Raw genomic sequence first — 18528 nt, 5'->3', positions numbered from 1 at the left:
GAGTGAGTGAGTGAGTGAGTGAGTGAGTGAGTTTATGCTTTATGTCACATCGGCAATATTTCAGCCATATCGTAACGAGAAGTTATACAGTATTTATACATATATTTAAAACAAATAAATACCAGTCAGCGATGGACAGTAAAATTACCAGAATATCAGAGATTTAATGTTTTAAAACTAGCATACAACAATAAAAGATATCACTAAATAGTCATAAAAAGGGCTATAGATCGCCAGCATTTGAAGGTAGATCAACATGCTAGGGTCCATGGGGACTTACAGTACTTTTGCTACCTGCATGGACCCCAGCCGGATTAACATCATCCCCTCAGCTATTGGCGATTATTTCAAAATTTAGACACATTTCAATGAACATATATACTGCGATTAAAAACGTGGCTGAAATAAGTATACTTCGAAAGACGTGGTCTTACATATCCTCTCAGGGAGAAAACATCACGCCTGTACACGACACATGTACAGGACACCTGAATATGAAGCATGCACATGATACTTCCTCATAATCTGGAACTTGAGATTTGTAGACAACATATATATTTGACATTTTACATGGCACCTGTTCATGACATTGTTTTTAATACCTGTACATGACATTTTCCTATGGCACTTTTACAGGGAACGTCAAACAGAACTCGTCGTTGACTGTAGATTCCAAATCCAACACACTGCTGGGGTTTAAATTTGAATCGTTGCGCACTTGCACTTTAGGCCCTGCAAATCTTTTTTACCAAACCAGCAATCTTGCTTGATGACTTTGACCCCAAACAATGCAAAATATTCCGACTGTGTCATAATCATGCCTTTATGAAAAGACGTGCAAAAGTTTGGTAACAGTTGTACATTTATCCGAATTTCGCAATATTCAATGATACTAGATTCTTATTAAATCAATAGTATAAGATTGTGCTAAAAGTGCATGTTTCGCAATGTAATGGGGGAGGGGGGGGGGGGGGGGGGGGGGCTTGTCGTAAGAGGCAACTAACAACTAACGTCATCGGGTGCTCAGGCTCGCTGACTTGGTTGATGCATGTCATCGATCTCAATTGCGTGGATGGATGCTCATGATATTAATCACAGGATTGTCTGGTTCAGACTCGATTATTTACAGACCGCCGTCATATAGCTGGAATATTGCTGAGTGCGGCGTAAAACATCAAACCAAACCATTCACTCACTCATGTGTGAGACGTAACCATGATGCAAGTATGGGCAGTTAAGTGAAAATGGCTAATATGCACGTTTAAGACAGATAATGTGTTTTTTTTCTCCTGGGTATTTCAGAATTTGATATTAAATTACTAACGCATCATTACTTTCCTCAGGTCGAAATGTGAATGAATGAATGGAGCAAAAAGGTAAAGGTCAGGGTTCACAGTCAGCGAATCAAAAAGCCAGAATGACTGAAATGTGACAAGTGTACACATTGCAAATAAATAGAGGTTATCACGCTTGTGTGTTTGGGGATGGTAATAATATCCTGCACTAGGAATAAACATTGTATTTAGCGAGCCTTGTCAAAGGGAAGCTACTCTAACCCTAGTCAATGAGACGTCACGGCCACGTTCAGACGTTGACAGTCCGCCTGTTCTGTCATAAGTGCAGTCAGGTGTACACACAGCGACAAAACAAGGTAACAATTCAAACATATTTCGACGATTCAACTATTTTAATTTGTGGAAAAGGTTTCAAGCCGCAGAGGTCTACAAGCCAAGATATGGCTACTGATCCCGCTTGGCGAGGCCTAGTGTCCTCGGAAAATTGTTTCGAAATTTATATCTCCAAAGTTGCCAAAACTTATAAAATGCCTACATCACAGTTAGACACTGATTTTCAGTATATTAGACTGCTCTTTCGATAATGATAGCAATTATACCTGTAGTTTATCCAGATTCGCGATGGTTAATTCTGACTCGATTGCCGAATGATGAGGGCGACGCCATGTTTGTTTATAACACTGAAAGTAGTCCCTACTTGACCTTTGATATTTGCATCTCTATCCGTATATGACCCCAACGGATATCGTTTATATTCGTTGACTTTATCCTGCCGAGAAACCCACCAACCCACCCATTATATGATACCGACATATGTGTACCGATATGTTTTACCTCTTGGAGACCCAAGACCCGTGAAGATCCGGGGAAGAATAGGTCTTCAGCAACCCATGCTTCCTGTAAAAGGCGACTGTGCATGTCGTAATAAGCGACTAACAGGATCGGGTGGTCAGGCTCGCTGACTTGGTTGATACATGTCATCGTATTCCAATTGCGTGGATCGATGCTCATGATGTCAATCACTGAGTTGTCTGGTTCAGACTGGATTATATTAAACACCGCCGTCATATGGTTGGAAAAGTGCTGAGTCCGGCGTTAAAATATATTTACATCTTGGGTAAAAAAATAATATCCATTGGAAAGGGCATCATACATGACATTTCTCCCGAGCAGGTGCTCAACCTTAAACTTGTACAAGCATCTCTAGAACGTAAACAGACAGCCCATGCTCCCTGTGAAAGGTTTTATTCTTGTGCAAATCTCAAGCAGAAAAGGATAAATATTAATGGAAAGAAAAGTAATGATTGAGTTGGGTTTAACGCCGCTTTTAACATTATTACAGTTATATCACGGCGTGTCAGCTTAATGTGGGAGGAAAGCCCGAAGTGATGCAGGTCTCAGACGTTTACCACTTCGGTGAAACCCACGAGCACGGGTATGGTGCTGACAAACCTAGAAACATAATCGGGGCAAACCGGGATTCGAACCCACAATCATAGGTCTCTGGCGTGCCCAAGGGACGCAACTCTGCACAGCGAATCGCGAGAGAGCATTACCATGATTGCCGAGTAAGCCTTTGGATCAATGTTATCTCGCATAACATATGTATCCGGATGAAAAGTGTCCAAGCTCTTGTGCCACAGCTTTTACTAGACGTTGACACTTACACAACACTGCAATCATTGTGGATATGAAGGAGGGTATTCTTGCGTGACAACGATGGCAAGTCTTTTCCTGGACAGATTTGGTGATGTGATGAATCGCACTCTAGTAGGGCAGCCCATACTTTGAGTCATTTCGGACGAATTGCCACAGGCGATGTGACGAGAATCTATTGTGTAGGTTGAACAGCATCAAGAGTTCAGGATCGATATTAAGTCATCTTCCCGAGGTAAGAGAGTTAACTGACTTTAAAAGTCCAGTTTCCACCCTTGCCGAACTAAGCTGGAATTACTGGGCTGGATCGTAGCGCCACCAGTGGCTTTTAAGCAGTTATGTCCCTTCTAAGCCTACCAATCAGGTTCCACCTCTCGTATCGCTTGCGTTTGCTTCACACAAAATGGTGGCGCCCAGTCAGGACGATCTGCTCGATAATCAGGATCTATATTGTGATAAAACGGGTCTTACAACGCGTGATGCATCAAATCACGTGAGCACCTTGATTAGAAACATGAACAGATTTGGAAAATATCTGCTGACAACGAGTTGGCAGTGCACATGACTTGCAAATCCTGCAATCGATCGAAATCTGCACGACAGTTTAATAACCGGATTTCGATTTCTGTGCGCGATTTTGATTGGACTATGCATAGACTCGTTCGTCCAGCCCAAATGTTACTCCATAATACCAGCCTAGTTTGGCAAGGGTGGAAACTGGACTTTTATAGACAGTTAACTCTCTTGCCTCGGGAAGATGGTATTAAGCCTGTTTGTTAGCTTAATGTTTGAAACTGCATGGATTGCTGTGTTAACTGAGTGTTTCCATGAGTGGGTCGAGAGGCGGCGCCATCATCAGCAGAGTCCATAAGAGCAGTAAGTTGCACCCTTCAACAAAGGAGTCTGACTTCAGGTATGTATAATGATCCTTGTTCTAAATGAAACTAGCATAAAAACGAAAAGCACGACATGTTTAGCTGTACAGATGCTGGGGCTCTTCACAATCCTCCTTATCTTTCTCATCCTGATGAGAGGTATGATGGGAAGGACACCAACAAGGGGAAGTGCTGTGTCTGCTCTCGTCCAAGAAGGCAGTTCTTGAGGCAAATTAACACAGAATCTATGGGTTCTTTCAAGTTGAAGATCAGGAGATGTAGAGTTTCCCACACGCCCAGCTCTCTAGGAAGGACAACAGACAGAGCGTGTGAGGCCAGTCAGTGGATAAAGGTCACCATGGATACCTGTGTACATTAATCCAAAGATTGAACCTTTTCAGTTTGCTCAAAATGTCTTGAATGTGTCCAGTTGGGAGACCAATTTTTGATTGCATTCAGTACTGGTTGTGTTTGATTTTGAGTTTGTTTTGTTGATTTTGAGGATGGCCAGAATGAAATGTGTGCAATTTATATCTTTATGGTATTTGGAAATTTTTTGTCGATCATGAAGTTTTAAGGGTCGGCGACAGCATCATTTCTTCTGATTCTGGGCTAATCAGGTTGTTTTGAAACTTGGAATTGGAGCCTGTTGCTGATAAAGGTTTCCATGTTTTTACAAATATGTGAAGTTAACACGATGGTAATACTTGGATTAAGAAATGGTTTTGCCATTTCTTTGATGTACGTTATAATATGCATATACGATAACTAAATCTTCACAACTTCATTGTTTCTTCGCAATGAAATTGTTTCATGCCTACTAAAATTGGTTTACACATTTTTAAACTTTGGAAATCTCCGGAATGTATTTTTGAATTAAAATAAACTTGGTTTCCACTCCTGCTCAATGATGATCATTTCCATTTATTTAGCATGAATATATATGTCACATCCAACAGATACTAAGATTGTTAATCTTCTCAATTTATCCTGACGCTCATGGGAAATTATCTGTTCTACTATAGTTATTTCAGTAAAGTGAGGTTCGATTCCCCACATGGGTACATGTGTGAAGCCCATTGCTGGTGTTCCCCGCCGTGATATTGCTGGAATATTGCTAAAAGCGGTGTAAAATTACCATACTCACTCACTCAAAAAGGTAAAACTTAAAAATCTTTTTTATATTTTATACATGTTAATGGTTAATAACAGGCCATCGTTATATTACAATCACAAACTTAATTAATTTACAAATAATATATTCATTTCATTATCAGTTTCATCAACATGAACACAATTTGAAGCAAGATCAACTCAATTACCTTGGTCAATATTTTTCAAGATTGCTGTTGACAAGATACCAAGGGAATAATAGCATCTCTGACAGTGGTGGTTGTGTTGTTTCTAGCATGATACAGCTCCCGGTATGGTGAGTTGGCTGGTTCCCAGGATCCAGCAGGTCTCAGAGATTTGGTGATTCTCTGTGGATTATGAATATAAATAAAAATATAAATATTCTGATCAGTTCTAATTATCAATAATTCTTGTGAATACCTCACCTCTATCACATCAGTGCCATAAATTCCTGTTTATGCTGAGAACCACACTATAAATTTTTATAAATTTTCAACAGACGTCCACTACACTGCCAACATATCCATAGTTGTGAGGGAAACCCTATCCCTTGCCAGAGGCGCCACTGCGCATGCGCAAGGCGGGAATCTAGTCACTTCTTTCCTGTGTGTCCAGATGACAACAAGGAAAATATTTTGTTGCACATCCGTACACGTGATTGAGTTCCACACTTACAAAGCACATTAGATCTTCTCAAGCTTCATAGGCTACAAGCAGTGAGCAGTCTACAAGCAGAGAACGGGGGTATAAGAAGATCGGAAGTTCTAGTAAGTAATTAGTTAGAAACGTTTTGTGGGATGAGATCTTCATCTCAAGGACAGACACCCGTCTGTTCAGGCTGTGGGCAACACCAGATACCTGGTGACCCTCACCTCAGATGTCTATCATTCTAGCAACTGCACACAAAAGTCAAGGTGCAGCTATTGCGAGCCTCTGTCAAAGGAGAAAATTGACAAGCTCTACAAGGCATGTATCAACAATCCTGATTACAAAGATTACTAGCGCATCAAGTAAAAACAAGTGATTAAGCTCTTGGTGGCCATATTAATCACGTGGGTTACAAGCGAGTGTCGCGCGAGGGCGCCGTCTCACCTTATGAGGAGAAGAGACCCCGTCGCTCATCCCACTCTCCCAATAATGTTGAGGAGCAGATGCATTTTACCGGTCAAAGAGAAAGTGCCTCTAACTTGCATCCGGCAACGTCTGGTACGGTCGATCATCGAGTTTGGACAGAAACTAACGATTTTCACCCTCTGCCGCGTTCCCCCTTTAACTTAAATGAGTTCGGAATTCAATGTCTGTAATGATGTATAAAGCGTAAAAGCGCGAGTGTCGCGCGAGGGCGCCGTCTCACCTTATGAGAAGAGACCCCGTCGCTCATCCCACTCTCCCAATAATGTTGAGGAGCAGATGCATTTTGCCGGTCAAAGAGAAAGTGCCTCTAATTTGCATCCGGCAACGTCTGGTACGGTCGATCGTCGAGTTTGGACAGAAACTAACGATTTTCACTCTCTGCCGCGTTCCCCCTTTAACTTAAATGAGTTCACGGAAAAAATAACAAAATTCAATGTCTGTTATGATTGACGCACGCATGCAATCTATGACCCGGCTTGACCATACAGGGGTCGATCAGATTGATAAAAGCGCATGCAATCAATGTCTCCGGAAATCTCATATCCAAAAGAATCTGTCGCACAACCCGGGCTTGGCCAACAGGGGTCGATCACGAGATTCAAGAGACCTAAGGATCTCCCAATAAAGTTGAGGAGCAGATGTACCTCACAGGTTTTTAACTAAAGGGATTCGGAGAAATTAACCAACTCAATGTTGTAATTAAACTCTAAAAGAATTGATTGCACAAACCCGGCATGACCAAACGGGGATTGATAAGCACGAGATTAAGTGAGATATAAGGCTGAATATGGCAGTACTTCCTCATACAGCAAACAATGCAAGGCCTACGCTGTATCTGATTATTATGAGGACACAGGAGAACAAAAAAGAGATTACCTCCCTACCACGTACACCATAGGGCAGATCGTGAATCACGGACATTGCATCGTAGTATGCTCAGAAATACACACCATTCTCCCTCTAGCCATAAGATAGACGAACTGACAAAACTCGTGCTAATCAGGATAGAATTCCTAAGCATGCGCCATCTCATACTGCCACACAGTCCAGTTACACGGGCGGAGAAGCGAGGGAGATGTTACGTCACTATCACAGTTATAGAACACGTGATTCCCGCACGGCCAGTCGTAGATCAGACGACCGGGATTACGCTACCCTCAGCCATATGACCCAGTCTCAGCACAGCCCGAGTAGGGGGTGCGGATCTATTGCTAATACTGTTTTTTTTATACAGTGGGGATTCTACTACGGAGGTTAATTATAGACCAAATAATTATGCCATTAACATATCATTGCAGAACTCTATAAATCTAATCCCGCCCTTTAAAACAGATACAAGGACAAAATACAAGATGACCTTGTTAGAACGTGACGGGTAGGAGGTACCGGTCAGTTGATTCTAGAATTCCTTACCCTTCCCTGTTCGTCATATATTGATGACGTCATCAAGAATCGAATATTCATTAAATGCTACTTTCGGCACTTAATGTTAGACTGGGTATGCCTGCCATTAATAAGAGTGATTACACAAGTTGCCCCTGCGCACAGCAGCCGAGCATCGTTGAACTTTTCTACTAACGTCATACCCCGAACAATCAGAACGTAGGCCTACACTTAGACACCCCACGGAGATGACACTACAGCAGACCGGATTCATCAACAGCTCACTGGAACACATTCTGAAGATGCAGGAAGACCTTCAATCAGCAACCGGACTAACGTCAAGAAGCACAGTTCCTGCTAAAGATGATCATCCCACTTCGCAGAGGAGGAAGCAGAAGCAGTCCCCGAAGGGGATACCACCAGAAATGCCTTCAGACCCTACCGACATCACTTGCCCAATGGACAACGATTTAGAACTACAGAAGATCAAAGATACGACCACATCGAATCCAGTCGAACTAGCCGGTCTCACAGACATCGACCCAAGATTACACAAGTTCAGCAAGGGGCTATCAGCACCTTAAAAGAGTCAGAGACCACTCACGGGTTCTACTCCCCAGTATTCCAGGTACCTACGCTTTGCAGTCAACGGTCAGAGATACCAGTTCAGGGTACTACCATTCGGCATATCATTAGCCCCATGGTTATTCACCAGGATCACCAATCCCATCATCGGTTTGCGCCCATATAAGCTCATAAGGCTTCTCGTATATAGACGATTTCCTATTGGCCGATCAGGACAAGCGCAATTAGTTTAAACACAGTGTGCCTCACTACTAACACTCTTAGGTTTCCTGGTTCACCCTCTAAAACAGAGCTAGTACCCACACAGGCATCACCTACATAGGCGCAAGATTTTACTCAACAAGGGCATAGCAGCACCCCCAGAGGACAGATATGCAAGAGTAGAGCACATGATAACAAAGCCCAATCGATCAGGCCGTCAAGTCGAGACGCTGGTGGATGTCTCGCCTATGCCCGCTCACATCTATCCAAGATTTAACCTACAGAGGCACAAGGTCTCAGCCTTTACTGAAGGAGGTTACATGTTTATATGCCTTGGTGAACTCAGTGAGTTGCAAGATCGAAGTAAGACACATTCCGGGGAAGCTGAATATACTAGCAGATTACCTATCCCGGAAAAACAAGATAGTACCCACAGAATGGTCACTACATCCCGAGGTGTTCAAGTGGATAACCCAGATATGGGACACTCCAAACATAGATCTATTCGCCACATGTCTCAACAACAAACTACCAGTCTACGTCAGCCCAGTACCAGACCCACTAGCACTCCAAGTCGATGCGCTCTCCATGGAATGGAAGGGAATGTTTGCTTATGCATTCCCCCATGGGCTCTCCTAGACAGAGTACTGAAGAAAATAGAGGAAACGGACTGTGTCATAATTCTCATAGCCCCGGCTTGGCCCAAAAGGGCTTGGTTTCCGAGACTTCTACAACTCCTGCTAGAAGTACCGCTGAAACTCCCAGTACGTCACGACCTATTGAGACAACCAAAGACGGACATATTTTACGGCCGCCTCGATAACCTCCATCTTCACGCTTGGAAATTATCTCGCATAAGATGCAAGCCGCCGGTTACTCTAAATCAGCTGCACGAAGAGTGACTAGCTCATGGAGACCAGCCTCATCTGCCTTATATAATAACAGATGGGACAAGTTCGTCGAATGGAGAAGAGGGAAACAGTTACATGGAGATATAACGATACCTATAGTAGCCGAATTCTTGACCCATCTCAGAAACGACAAGAAATTACGACACGGCACTATCGAAGGATATAGATCAGCCCTGTCATCAGTATTACAACACGATGACCTATCTATAGGTACCCATCCAGTACTAAATCGACTTATGAAGTCTTTTGACCTGGAAGATATAAAAGTACCACGTACTTTTTCTAAATGGGATCTATCTATAGTATTGTCGGCATTGATGAAAGCACCGTATGAACCCATGGGTAGTGCGACATTACTATCAGTCTCCAAGAAAACTGCTTTTCTCTTAGCCATGGCTACGGCGGCTCGCGTGTCAGAACTACACGCTATTGATATCTCCACTGTAACCCATACCAAAGAATGGAAAGCAGTGTCGTTCAGATCCGTCCCTGAATTTATTGCCAAAAACCAGTCGTCAACCTTCGGCCAACTCGGACATCGGCAATACACAATACCAGCTCTAAGTAAAAGTGTGGACTTCCCGGATAGATTGCTTTGCCCCATAAGAGCCTTGAGATATTTTATCACAGCGACTCAACCCCACAGAAAGCAGAGAAAACGCCTATTTATCTCTTGCAAGCCCTCGTCTGAAAAGGACATCGCAAAGGGCACTGTAGCGGGATGGCTAAAAACAGTTACCACAGATAGCTATAAAACGGCACAAATCTCCACTCCGATTTGGGGTAGCTGCAGACCCCACGAAATCAGAGCACTGGCAACAAGCCTAGCCACATGGAATACTGCATCCATCGAACAAATCGTGGCCAGCTGCCAGTGGAAGTCCCAAAACACTTTTTCAAACTTTTACTTACGAGACATACAGACCGATCTAAATGGACTATACACTCTGGGGCCTTTGGTGGCCGCCCAGGTGATAGTTACCAAGTAAAGTAACCTGTTCCCTCCCTCTTCCAGGAAAGGGAAAAAAGAGGGGTGGGGGGGTGAAGATTTCAGAAGTACCTCAGGAACTCAGGGTAAGTTGTACTTTGCTACTGGACTGCGCTATTGAGTTAGTAAAACAGGGCAAATGTCAACACTGAAATCAGAGATCGAAGGATTAAGTGATATACGGTAATCTACATAATAGGAAGGTTAATGTACTACCACCGGAAGTGACGTCATAGGAGTCATCACACCGGAGAAACGTTAAGATACGTTAAATATCACTATCCAAAAGGGCATAACGGTAAACCACGTCATATGTGATACGGGAGAATAGTGACACCGGAAGTGACGGCACAGATGACGTCATCACCGGAAGTGACGTCACAGATGACGTCATCACAGGAAACGACGTCACTAAAAAGTCTAAGTATCACAAGGGAATATACATATACCCTTCACATGACGCCTTGAAAATTCTATACGTCTAAGTCTTGTAAGTAGACTATTAGACACATCCGTTTAAGACCCCTTTTGGCATATAATCCTTGGTTTTACCACTTCACTAGCCAAATATCTATGGGATGCTAGATACCAGAACCCGCCGGTCCCTCTGGTGTATACTGGCACTGATGTGATAGAGGTGAGGTATTCACAAGAATTATCAAACAATAGTTATCATTGTGAATAATTCTAAGAATACCACCTCTATCACATCAGGAATTAATCCCTCCCACCTCCCCAAATATCTGCATCTAGTTGATGAGAGTATGGGTTGAAAGAAGTGACTAGATTCCCGCCTTGCGCATGCGCAGTGGCGCCTCTGGCAAGGGATAGGGTTTCCCTCACAACTATGGATATGTTGGCAGTGTAGTGGACGTCTGTTGAAAATTTATAAAAATTTATAGTGTGGTTCTCAGCATAAACAGGAATTTATGGCACTGATGTGATAGAGGTGGTATTCTTAGAATTATTCACAATGATAACTATTGTTTGATGTTGGTTGGTTGGTTGGTTTGTTGTTTACCGCCGCACTCAGCAATATTCCAGCTATATGACGGCGGTCTGTAAATAATCGAGTCTGGACCAGACAATCCAGTGAGTGATATCATGAGCATCGATCCATGCAATTGGGATCGATGACATGCATCAACCAAGTCAGCGAGCCTGACCACCCGATCCCGTTAGTCGCCTCTTACGACGAGCAAACAATTATCGCCATTATCAAGGCACTGTACTTCTAATGTCCTTGACAAATATGACAACTAATAACTATTATTACTACTGAACTTGATGAACATTCCGAAACAACAATGCTCTGTGATGCTTTCTAAGCACTACAGCCATTGCACTTCAAATGGATATGCCATTTTCTGGGACCCGTGAAGATCCGGAGAAGAATAGATCTTCAGCAACCCATGCTTGCCGTAAAAGGCGACTATGCTTGTCGTAAAAGGCGACTAACGGGATCGGGTGGTCAGGCTCGCTGACTTGGTTGATGCATGTAATCGATCCCAATTGCGTGGATCGATGCTCATTATATCACTCACCGGATTGTCTGGTCCAGACTCGATTATTCATACAGACCGCCGTCATATAGCTGGACTATTGCTGAGTGCGGCGTTAAAGAACAAACCAACCAACCAAATGTATTCCCTGAAAACGGCACAGATCCGAAATATGAATAAATGACACTGCTTAATGTGGCGTTAAACAAAAAAAACTTACAAACAACATTCAATTGAGTAGATCGATGCTTAGGATGCAAATCACTGCATTGTCTGGTACAGACTCGATTTTTTTTACAGACCGTCTTCGTATAGCTGGAATATTGCCGAGAGCGGCGTTAAACAACAAACAAACAAACAAACAAACCTGCAATATGGCGCCGTTCTCTCTGTAAATGGCCACGAACATCATAACAACAAATGGGATGCAGGGTATGACGGCTAGTGTCCAGCCGATAGAAGCAGCATAGTCAGGATAGACATAGGTGCCATACGTCGGGGGCACGTATTTGGTCAGAGTGGAAATGAAAACAATCTGAAACATCCAAGTAATATATTTATCATAGACTTTATTAACATTTATCAAATAAGATATAGGCATGCCAAGTATTAACTTATGATTTCTTCGGTTTTAGGAGCGGTGAGGTAGAAAAGTGGTTAAAATGTTCGCTCGTCATTCCGGTGCGATTTCCCACATTCTGATTTCCACGCGTACAATGTGTGAAATACATCGGTATCGGAAAGACTCGGTCTTTGAAACAAAACACACTGGGTCTTTGAAACAACTCACACTGGGTCTTTGAAACAACACACACTCGGTTGTGAAAAACAAAAAAAAACTCGGTCTTTGAACAGCACACACTCGGTCTTTGAAACAACACACACTCTGCCTTTGAAACAACACACACTCGATCTTTGAAACAACACACACTCGATCTTTGAAACAACACACACTCGATCTTTGAAACAACACACACTCTGCCTTTGAAACAACACACACTCGATCTTTGAAACAACACACACTTGGTCTTTGAAACAACACCCACTCGATCTTTGAAACAACACACACTCTGCCTTTGAAACAACACCCACTCGATCTTTGAAACAACACACACTCGGTCTTTGAAACAACAGACGCGGGACTATTGTGGGATGTTTGTTTGTTTATTTGTTGTTTAAAGCCGCACACAGCAATATGACGGCGGTATGTAAACAATCGAGTCTGGAACAGTCAATCCAGTAATTGACATCATGAGCATCGATCCACACAATTGGAACACGATGACATGCATCAACCAAGTCAGCGAGCCTGACCACCCGATCCCGTTAGTCGCCTCTTACGACAAGCATTGTCGCCTTTTACGGCAGGGGTGGGTTGCTGAAGACCTATTCCACCCCGGATCTTCACGGGTCTACAACCAGTATAGGTTGCTGGGGACCTAGTGCACCTGGAGTCCCAAGGGTTATTGTTAGTGGGTGAATGCATTGGGTGCTGTTTGGGAGTGGGTGGGTGGTTGTCGTAGGGGGCAACCAATGGGATCAGGTGGACAGGCTTGCGTGGATTGCAAATGTATGAGTTTAACAATTCCGAATACACTTCTGGTCATGCTGGGGGGCACGGGTGGCCCAGTCGTCTAATTGATTCGCTGTGAAGAGTTGCGTCCCTTGGGCACGCCAGAAACCTATGATTGTGGGTTCGAATCCCGGTTCGCCCCGATTATGTTTCAAGGTTTGTCAGCACTATACCCGTGCTCGTGGGTTTCACCGAAGTGGTAAACGTCTGAGACCTGCATCACTTCGGGCTTTCCTCCCACATTAAGCTGACACGCCGTGATATAACTGGAATACTGCTAAAAGCGGCGTAAAACCCAACCCACTAACTCACTCTGGCCATGCTGAGACTCACCAGAAGGAGAGTGGGTGTGACATAACGCCATGTGAGTCTGAAGAACCACGGGACTGGTCTACCTATCATCAGCTCGATGTCTGCGCTGAGACGATTCACTCCTGATACAAATACAAGCACATCATGAAAGAAATAATCATTTGTAAATATATCATTGATATAACAAAATGTGTATGTGAAAAACATTGTAAGATCGCTGCGATAAAGAAAAGTATAAACATGCCAAACGAAATGAGAGTGAGTGAGTGTGTGAGTCTACGCTTTACGTCACATCCGTAATTTTTCAATTTTGACGAGTGTGAGTGAGTATGGTTTTACGCCGCTTTTAGCAATATTCCAGCAATATCACGGCGAGGGACACCAGAAATGGGCTTCACACATTGTACCCATGTCGGGAATCGAACCCGGGTCTTCGGCGTGACGAGCGAACGCTTTAACCACTAGGCTACCCGACCGCCCCATATCGTGACGAGAAATTATACATTATTTCTACATGTATCTGAACTAAATAAAAACCTGTCATCGATGGATAGTAAAATTACTAGAATGTCACAGATTAATATTTTAAACGAGCATACAACTATAAAAAAGATACCACTATATGAAACACTACAATAAAAACAGGCTATAGATCACCAGCAGCTGAAGGTAGATCACCATGCTAGGGTCCATGGGGACTTGAAGTACTTTTGCTACCTGCATGGACCCCAGCCGGACTTACATCATCCCCTCAGCTGTTGGCGATTATTGACAAATTTAGCCCAAATTAAAGGAACATATATACTACGATTAAAAACGTGGCAGAAATAAACATACTTTGAAAGACGTGGTCTTACATACCCTCTCAGGGGGACAATAATTTTATACTACTTCAACCCCCTTCGAGGATACATCCACTAATAATCTCAGTTATTGATTCATACTACCAATGATAAAAGTTATTCATTTATTTACAAAATATAGCAATCAAAATTTATGAATTAATTCAATTTCCTTTAAAAAAACAAGAATAAAATGAGTCTTTGAAAAAGACCTTCAAAATTTCTTATTTCAGTGTGCATTTCGCTGATCATGGTCGAGTTATGTAGCTGATTGCAAAATATATAAATTATATCACTGTATTACCCTGTATTGGTTGGTTGGTTGGGTTTTTTGTTAACGCCGCACTCAGCAATATTCCAGCTATATGACGGCGGTTTGTAAATAATCGAGTCTGGACCAGACAATCCAGTGATTGACATCATGAGCATCGATCCACCCAATTGGGATCGATGACATGCATCAACCAAGTCAGCGAACCTGACCACCCGATCCCGTTAGTCGCCTTTTACGACAAGCATAGTCGCCTTTTATGGCAAGCATATACTGCATTGGGTTTCTGACTACCCCGGGTAAACTTAGTTACCAGCTCATCTTCCAAACCCAAGTTTCAATCGGTTCTCTTCCAAACCTTGGTTTTGAAATGGGTCTATTCTAAACCTGCTTTGAGGTTTTACATTTCAATTGTGATACCTTGGTTTTACAGTTAACGTTTCATAAACTTGCCTCTTGGTTGTGAACACAATTCTTTAAGATGACTGGTTGAAATTTTTTCACATGAAATTTGCAGGTCGAGAATCGAACCTGCAACCTCACATATCGTGTTAAGTTTTGTAAACGACTGTTTTCCGGCTGAGCTACCGAAGCAGGTGATGAAAAGTTGTTTAATGTATCATGCCGTGACTCCAGTTAGTGCATGCTGAACGTGTGTTTTTTCTCTCGCACGCGTTTGGCGTATTGTTTCACGATAAGGTATGTCGATTTTTTCTGGTATTTCTTAGATTCAGACGGTTCATAAATTGGATAAAACACGCTTCCGAGGTTTTGGTTGAAAATGTAAAAACGCGAGCAAACGAAAAGCCAAAGGGATCGGTTTTACATTTTCAACCAAAACCTCGGAGGCGTATTTTATCCTATACATAAGGAATGTTGCGTCGTTTTGATTTGAAATACAAATATGTTAAGGAATAAAAAGTTTAAAAAAATAAAATTTCTGATCAAAGAGTCTTGAAAAGCTGACATTCTCAACACACTGCACGCAAACTCGATGCAGTGGTCGTTCAGGTAGCCTCTTCTTGAAAAAAACTTAGTCTGGGCCAATATGATATGACACTTTTATCATCATCATCATTATCATTATTATTATTGTTGTAGTTCAACAACGATGACGATTCTACTAATACTGATAGGAATAATAGCTATACCATATATCCACCCAAGTACGATGCATTCCAGAAATCCAGCAAAGATGAGGAATATGGAGGCAATATACCAGTCGGTCAGTTGAAACAGATACATCCCACCCTGAAACGACATTCGGAAGAAATCAACCAAAATTGTCAAGGCAGTATAGAAGCGATATTAAATTGTCGTTAATTTGTTCATATATTTCATAGAACGATCTACAATATTAATTCATCCACGCAATAAATCATATTCTTGTAAAGAAATAAACAACTGTTCAATGCAGACCTCAGTGGTGAATATAATTCCCATCAGAAAGGAGACGATGCAGTAACCAAGAGCAATAGAGCTTCTCCATTTCATCAGGAAGGGATACTCATCCAGGATGACAGATAAAGCAGTTTCAACCATTGAAAACTACAAAAGTAAAAAAAAAATCACTTTAGTTGCATTTTGTGCAAGTCAATAAAGGACAAGGGCCAAACACATTCAATTAAAGATACCATCAATCTATTTCATAATAATTAAAAACGCATCTGTGTATCTATCATGATGTGAGTGAGTGAGTTTGGTTTAACGCCGCTTTTAACAGTATTCCAGTTAAATCGCGGCGTGTCAGCTTAATGTGGGAGGAAAGCCCCAAGTGATGCAGGTCTCAGACGTTTACCACTTCGGTGAAACGCACGAGCACGGGTATGGTGCTGACAAACCTAGAAACATAATCGGGGCGAACCGGGATTCGAACCCTCAATAATAGGCCGAATCGCGGCGCCTTAGACGACTGGGCCACGCGTGCCCCCTATCTTGATGTAATTAGATGGGGAGGTGATCTCAACATCCACATATCATTTCATGCCGTTTCTTACTGCAGTTCGTAAAAGGCGACTATGCTTGTCGTAAGAGGCGATTAACGGGATCGGGTGGTCAGGCACGCTGACTTGGTTGATACATGTCATCTATCCCAATTGCGTGGATCGATGCTCATGATGTCAATCACTGGATTCTGTGGTCCAGACTCGATTATTTACAGACCGCCGTCATAAAGCTGGAATATTGCTGAGTGCGGCGTTAAACAACACACAAACAAACAAACTAACTGCAGTTCTCTCGCCCATGATTTGCTTGGACTTTAGCATTGTCATTCGAATCGGATTCAAAACGATGCTAGCAAATGGGCCCTCGTTATTTATTAAAATAATACTGAGATGTAAAACACTGGATACTTGAGAATTTAATTATTGATGTCAGAGATATGTCTCTTTACTCACCAGTGTATCCAATACCAACAACATGAGCATAAGAAAGAAGAGAAAACTCCATAGTTGAGGGACAGGAAATTGTGCCAAGGCTTCTGGGTAGACAACAAATCCTAACCCAGGGCCTGGAACAAATATTGATGTCATGGTTTGCATTGGAAGATGAATTAAAAGAAGCATTTATAGACAGTGTCCATCAATAATAGAAAAAAATCTCAATTTGTTTATCCCAAAAGGCGTAATCCCCTCTCAATGACATTACCAATTTGGTTGTGTGATATTGATAACTTGATTACCGTATTCGACGTAATAAGCGCCCCGCTCTAATAAGCGCCCACGGCGATATTTCTTAATATAATCAGCACCCCTTCCGATTTATCAATTTACAAAATATTTATTCATTCGCGTATAATATGCACTTGTGAGTTATATGCATCCTGGATTATGGGTAATTAAATTCTGGAAAAATATATATGTCGTATATAAACATTTCAGGCTGTCAGCATTAACCACGAAATTTATCTTTCAACTCTGTTTTTTTTCACCAAAATAATATTTTAATAAGAGCCTCCTATTTCTAATTTTGAGAGCGCCCTGGGCGCTTGTTACGTCGAATACAGTATGTGTTAGTCACAATTACCTGAAGCCGCAACCGCTGTGATTGGCACGCCTGCTTCATGGGCTATGAATCCAAGAACAGAGAAGACAACCAATCCGGCAAACAAACTGGTTCCTCCACAAACGAACGTACAGATGACTGCATTCCTTTCCAAAAATGTCAATATGTGATAGCCATAGGAACTAAAGTACTGGCAGTACGCCAAAGTTAATACTGTTTGAAGCCCTTCAATCAAGCATCGATGGTTTCATCTTAATCATTCTATATTTCTGTTGTATATATATTGAGTCTGCATTGATGAAGATCCGGGGTAGAATAAGTCTTCAGCAACCCATGCTTGCCGTAAAAGGCGTCTGTGCTTGTCGTAAGAGGCGGCTAACGGGATCGGGTGGTCAGCCTCGCTGACTTGGTTGAAGCATGTCATCGATCCAAATTGCGTTGATCGATGCTCACTGTATCAATCACTAGATTGTCTGGTCCAGACTCGATTATTTACAGACCGCCGTCATATAGTTGGAATATTGCTGAGTGCGACGTTAAACAACAGATCAACCAACCAACATTTAGTTATCAGCAAACAAAATACATAAGACTTGAAGCTAAAGGATGTGTCTGTCAACACAGGACACATTTTACCTGAGGCAATCAGCATGAAAGGTGTTGTAGCTAGCGAGTGTAATGACGCCTCCCCATCCTGGGCCAAGAGAGAAGAACACCTGAGCACAGGCTCCAAGCCATACCTGGATCGAAATAAAACCATTTTGCTTCACATTGGGGTCAATGACATGCATCAACCAAGTCAGCGAGCCTGACCAACCGATCCCGTTGGTCGCCTTTTACGCTAAGCATGGGTTGCTGAA

The 18528-nt window shown here is 42.4% G+C and overlaps 1 protein-coding gene across 1 annotated transcript; it reads right to left on the bottom strand.

Annotated features, from left to right (window-relative positions):
* Positions 1-5044: 5044 nt before the first annotated feature.
* On the bottom strand, positions 5045-17196 carry LOC124112886 (sodium- and chloride-dependent glycine transporter 1-like). Its single transcript, XM_046473057.2, has 6 exons — positions 17062-17196; positions 16082-16210; positions 15814-15913; positions 13571-13671; positions 12032-12199; positions 5045-5307 (listed from the first exon to the last, which is right to left on the bottom strand). Exons 1-6 carry the CDS (start codon positions 17194-17196, stop codon positions 5164-5166), a joined length of 777 nt encoding a protein of 258 aa, XP_046329013.2. The 3' UTR covers positions 5045-5163.
* Positions 17197-18528: the final 1332 nt, after the last annotated feature.

This window comes from Haliotis rufescens, unplaced genomic scaffold (assembly GCF_023055435.1).
Source record: "Haliotis rufescens isolate VD_foot unplaced genomic scaffold, xgHalRufe1.0.p SCAF_14, whole genome shotgun sequence".
Lineage (NCBI taxonomy): Eukaryota > Metazoa > Mollusca > Gastropoda > Lepetellida > Haliotidae > Haliotis > Haliotis rufescens.
Note: the sequence above shows the minus strand (reverse complement) of the source record. Positions and strands in the feature narration are given on the sequence as shown.